This window comes from Myotis brandtii, unplaced genomic scaffold, assembly GCF_000412655.1.
Source record: "Myotis brandtii unplaced genomic scaffold, ASM41265v1 scaffold120, whole genome shotgun sequence".
Lineage (NCBI taxonomy): Eukaryota > Metazoa > Chordata > Mammalia > Chiroptera > Vespertilionidae > Myotis > Myotis brandtii.
The window spans coordinates 4,317,710-4,323,166 of NW_005354174.1; the positions used below are offsets into that span (position 1 = coordinate 4,317,710).

General features: G+C 35.3%; 1 protein-coding gene across 9 annotated transcripts in view; it reads left to right on the top strand.

Annotated features, from left to right (window-relative positions):
- Nucleotides 1-5,457, top strand: part of TANC2 (tetratricopeptide repeat, ankyrin repeat and coiled-coil containing 2) — a 215,324-nt gene that overhangs the window by 98,065 nt on the left and 111,802 nt on the right. For all 9 annotated transcript variants that reach the window (XM_005858613.2, XM_014532046.1, XM_005858615.2 and 6 more), the window contains one exon: nt 5,000-5,148. In XM_005858613.2, coding sequence (XP_005858675.2) covers nt 5,000-5,148 — 149 coding nt within the window. The remainder of the gene's footprint in view (nt 1-4,999; nt 5,149-5,457) is intronic.

The window sequence follows — 5,457 nt, forward strand, 5'->3', positions numbered from 1 at the left end:
GCCCCCTGTCACTCACAGAGCCGCAGGGCGATCAGGGGGTTTGGGCGCTGCCCCCTGTCATGCTGATCCCGGTGCCGGGAGCCTCGCTGCTCCGCTGATCCCGGTGCTGGGAGGCATATTACCCTTTTACTATATAGGATAGAGGCCTGGTGCATGGGTGGGGGCTGGCTGGTTTGCCCTGAAGGGTGTCCTGGATCAGGGTGGGGGTCCCCACTGGGGTGCCTGGCCAGTCTGGGTGAGGGGCTGAGGGCTGTTTTCCGGCTGGCGAGTGACTAAAGCTTCCAACCGCTCCTTGTTTTCTTCTCTTTTTTTTTTTTTTTTCTGGGCCAGCTTTAGCTCTGAGGCCTCGCTGCTGAAAACATAGATACAATGTTGCGGTCCGAGCCCGGCTGAATGGAAGCCCTTTTCTGGGGTTTTGTTTAGCTTCTTATTTGCAACATAGTATATAGTTGCTTAGAGTTGCAACTGAGAGGCTGGCAAGTTAGGCGGGGAACGTTGGAGTCTGCAGCAAGCAAGCCTCCCTGCTCGCTTCAGTGCCTGGCTGCCGGCCGCCATCTTGGCTGACAGTTAATTTGCATATACTCACTGATTAGCCAATGAAAAGGGTAGCGGTCGTACACTAATTACCATGTTTCTCTTTTATTAGTGTAGATTGTCAGGTGGTTGTTTTTTTCTTTGTTTTGTGTGCTATTCTGCACTGCACATATGTAGTGGTATTTCAGTGTGGTTTTGATGATAATTTCCCAATAATGTTGAATAGCTTTTTACCATATACACTTATTGGTCACTTGGCTATCCTCTTGTAAATTCCTGTATAAATATTTTAGTTCATTTTTAAATTGGATTGTCTTTATTTTTTTATTAATTTATACAGATTCTTTATACATTCTAGATATGAGTTCTTTTTAAGGTATATGAATTAAAGATATCTTTTCCCACTCTATGGCTTGCTTTTTAACCATCTTAATAGTGTCTTTAATGAGCAGAGCTTTTTGTATTAATAAACTTCCTTTACCAATCTTTTCTTTTGTGGTTAGTGTTTTATATAAACATTCTCACCAATTGTAATATTTCTTTCCATTGAGGGAGGCAGTATAACATACTAGTTGGGAGCATGGATTCTGGAGTAGGGGAGCCTGGGCTACAACCATTTATAGGTTGTGTGACTTTGAGTAGATAACTTAATTTCTTGTGCCTCAATTTTCTCATTTGTAAAATAAGGTAATAATACCTACTTCATAAAGTTGTTATGAAGATTAAGTTAATATTTGTGAAGTGTTCGGTGACTTGCACTATATATTAAATAAATGAAGCACATAGTATGTCATATTTTCCACATAGATTATAAACTTTTTAAAGTTAATGACTGTATCTCCTCCATGTTTTATTCTCATAGTACCTAGTATTAACATGTAAATATAAAGTATTTGGTAATTATCAGTATAACTTTCTAGAAAAAAGTGAGATGGAACCCCAGAATATCCAGAAGTCAGGAATCTATGCCGAGAAGAACTTGGAAAAACTTAACTAGTTTAATCCATAGAAAGGGAAAAGAGTAATTAATGAGCAGTTACCTTTTTATTTTATCAAGAAACAAGAAGCTTTTAATCATTCTTGGGAGAAAATCTATATAAATCTAAATATTTGTACCATAAAAATACCAATTCTCTTATTTCTGGTCTGTGGCAGAAAAATCTATTTTTGTTGCCTCTTGGAGAGAAAATAGGGAAGGGAAAATAGAGCCTGTTTTTCTACTCTGACATAAAGTCGATGAGAATTCTATATAGATTTTCCACAGATGGAACACTTGAGTTAAATAATAACATACAACAACGTACATATAGTCCCTTCCTCTGACCCCCACCTTGTGACTTTAGTAGAGAAGTTAAGATAAATGTTAAACTGAATAATAACAATGTACATCTCAATGTCTTGCCATTTGGAATGGTTTCATGTATAATACTAAATATTCTAAAAATTAAGAAGCTATTATATTTTGGCATCAAACTGTGACACTATAGCTAATGCTTGCTAAGCTGAAAGGATATATCTGACTTAAAACATTTTTTTTTGTAATGTCCTGTAGGATCTGTGCTACTGTGAATTGTTATACGGTTAGATTAAATGCATCTGAATGTAAAACAAAACCTGAAAAAATGTTGACATTGAATCAAGTTAATGTAAATAGGTATTTAGTTTAGGTAAATCATTCTGCATCACATTTAGAATAGGTCATCTTTAGTTCCCTTGTTTCTTTTTATGTGATTTCTATACATTCTTTATTTGGAAATAAATTTATCTTGATGGTGAGGCCAAGGAAGAACCTTATACTGACTTTGTTCAGCATCCCTCAGGGACAAGGTTTGAAAAAGAGTAATTTCTATAGCTGGTAACTACTGAAAAGTAGCCTAAATAGAAAGAGACTCTAAAAACTAATTGTATGGAAAGAATGTAGTCTGGAAGCAGAGGATTAAAATGAATGCCAGAGATAAGGAATTTTAAGGGTCCTATTTTCAGGGCAAAAATGAACCTGAAAGGCGTTTATTTTTGGAGTGAAGAAAATGCTCTTGGATTAGAGAGTTGTGATGGTTGCATAACTTTACTAAAAGGCACTGAATTGTACACTTCAAGGTGATAGTTTATGGTATGTTAATTATATATACCAATATTGAAAAAATTATCTGACTGTGGGAGAAATGGTAAGCCAGGTCTCTAGCATGGGGTAGGAACCCAATCAGGATAAGTAGAGCATCTGTGTGCAGGGTGGCAATGAGCAACAGTGAAATTTGTTACATGTAGGGGGACTAGATGAAGTAACTAAGGATAATGAGAGCCAGATTTGTCATTATTGGGGAACAGAGTTACAGCTTTGGAAAGGAGAAAAACTATAATTAACTGTATGGTATTTAATTGGAATTAGAGCATCACTGTGAATTTTAGGAGGGGTTGTATAAACAAACGTGTATGTTTATGTATGCATACATATAGTAGGTATGTGTATGAATATACTGACTTACTCAGTCCACTGAGTGGACTTGGAGGACAATGACATCCTAATAGCAATGAACATACCTGATATTCTAAATACCTTTCTTCACTAAAAAGAACCAGGGCTTCTTGGGAAAAAGACTCATTCCGGGCAGGGACAGTACAAGATGAGCCTAGAACATCTTGTGCCAAAAAGCAAAGAAGTGCTCAGAAAATGACAGGGATGTGACAAAAGGTTACAGGGGCCAAATTGAAAGAGCTTACCCTGGCCAAATCTGGGGCAATCTGAGCAACAAAATAAATAATGGTAGTAACAGATTAAAACCTCATTAAATAAGATAGGAATCTTTGAGTTTGGATGGATGGATGGATGGATGGATAAAAGAAAGTACACCATAGAAAGAGTAATTAATTTAGAAAAATCATTCTTTGGCAAGCATGGTGATAATTAATTCAACCAAGAAAATTAATGGTTGCTAAAAGTAAGAGGCAAAATTTGTTGAGGAGAGATTCAGACTGATACTTGTACAACAGTGTCTATACTATCATCATTATTCATAAGATAGTATATTTTGAAACAACCCAAGTGTCCAACATCAGATGAATAGGTAAACTAAATGTGTTATATACACACAATGGAATATTATTCAGTCATAAAAAGGGGTGAAATATAAAAAGTGAAATTCTGATACATGCTAAAACATGAATAAACCTTGAAAACATTACGCAAAGTGAAATAAGCTAGACGTAAAAGTACTAACACTGTTTGATTGTATTCATATGAGATACCTAGAATAGGCAAATTCACAGAGACAGAAAGTAGAAGAGAGGATACTAGGTACTAGTAAGGGGAGAAATTGGGAGTTATTATTTAATGGGTACAGAGTTTCTTTGGGGGAAGATTAAAAAATTCTGGAAATGGACAGTGGAAAAAGTTGCACAACATTATCAAAGTACTTAATGCCACTGAATTTTATACTTAAACAGTTAAAATGACAAATGTGTTTATCACAAAAAATATTTTTTTTTTTTAATTTGGGAGTTTGTTGAAGAAGGGAATAATTACAAAGTCTCAAAGTATCCCCCTGAAAAATAGTTATTCACTACAAAGAGAAAAAGTGTAATTTTAGAGTAGAGAAATCTGACAGACACTACCATAACCAAGCAATCAAAGTTAACACAGCAGTGCTTTTGTCAAATCATGAGGTAACATAAGATAAACTCAAATTGAGGGGCATTGTGCAAAACAACTGGCCTGTAATCTTCAAAAGTGTCAAGGTCATGAAAGTTAAGACTGAGACACTATTCCAGATCAAAAGAAAGAAAAGAACTGAAAACTAAATGCATTGATTAATCCTAAATTGTTAGCTCCTTTTGCTAGAAAGGACATTACTGGGACAAATGTGAAAATTTAAATGGTGTCTGTGCATGAGATCATAATAATGTAAAATGTTAGTTTCCTGATTTCTGTGCTGGTACTGTAGTTATGTAAGAGAATGTCTTTGTTTATAGGAAATACATAGTATCTGGGGATGATGGGACATCATATCAGTACTTTCAAATGGTAAAGGAAAAAATATTCTTTGTATTATCTTGAAACTTTTTTTGTAAGTTTGAACTGATTTAATTTAAAAATTAAGAATAGTTATACCAACTCTAAAGAAAAAAAAAAGCCTGAATAAGGGTGGTGATTATGGCCAGGAACTAGATCCCACGATGAGGACTGAATTAGAAGGCTAACTGCCAAAGAAATGGGAAACTTTTTCTATTCAGAAAGTTACAAAAACATTCTCTCAAAGTCATTTTAAGTAAATAAATAGAGGATAATCTGAGTAGAGTATATCAGTTATAATATGTAAATGTGGGAAAATCAGGTTCTTAGACAGGGACCCTGTTATTTTGGATTTACAATGTGAAAACAAAGGAAATGACCAAGCTAAATGTAATAATAGTTGTAGAAATAGGCCATTTTATTTTGATAGATTCATGTTTCGATGTCTTCCTGTTTTAGGTGATGCTGAACAGGAACTTGGTCCCCCTCCATCTGTAGATGAGGCAGCAAACACACTCATGACTCGTCTGGGTTTCCTACTTGGAGAGAAAGTCACAGAAGTTCAGCCAGGTGACCAATACAACATGGAAGTAGAAGATGAAAATCAGGTAAACTGCTTGTCACTAATTCTGTGAAACATGGGCTGAATCAACCTGTTATACCAGGAAAGGGCAAATTTCACAGGTGTGTGTGTGTGTGTGTGTGTGTGTTGAAAGGAATAATCCCAATTGTTGAATGCTTTTTGAGGCCTGAAGATATAACTTAATTTTCCATAATCACTCTATCTGTTCTGTTTATAAAACATCTTTAAGTTTCATTTTTAGCTTTCAAAAGTCATATTAAGGTTTTGATTCATTTATTGGATGAATGAGAAAAAGAATGGGTAAATAAGCCAATAAGTAAAATAGATATATATA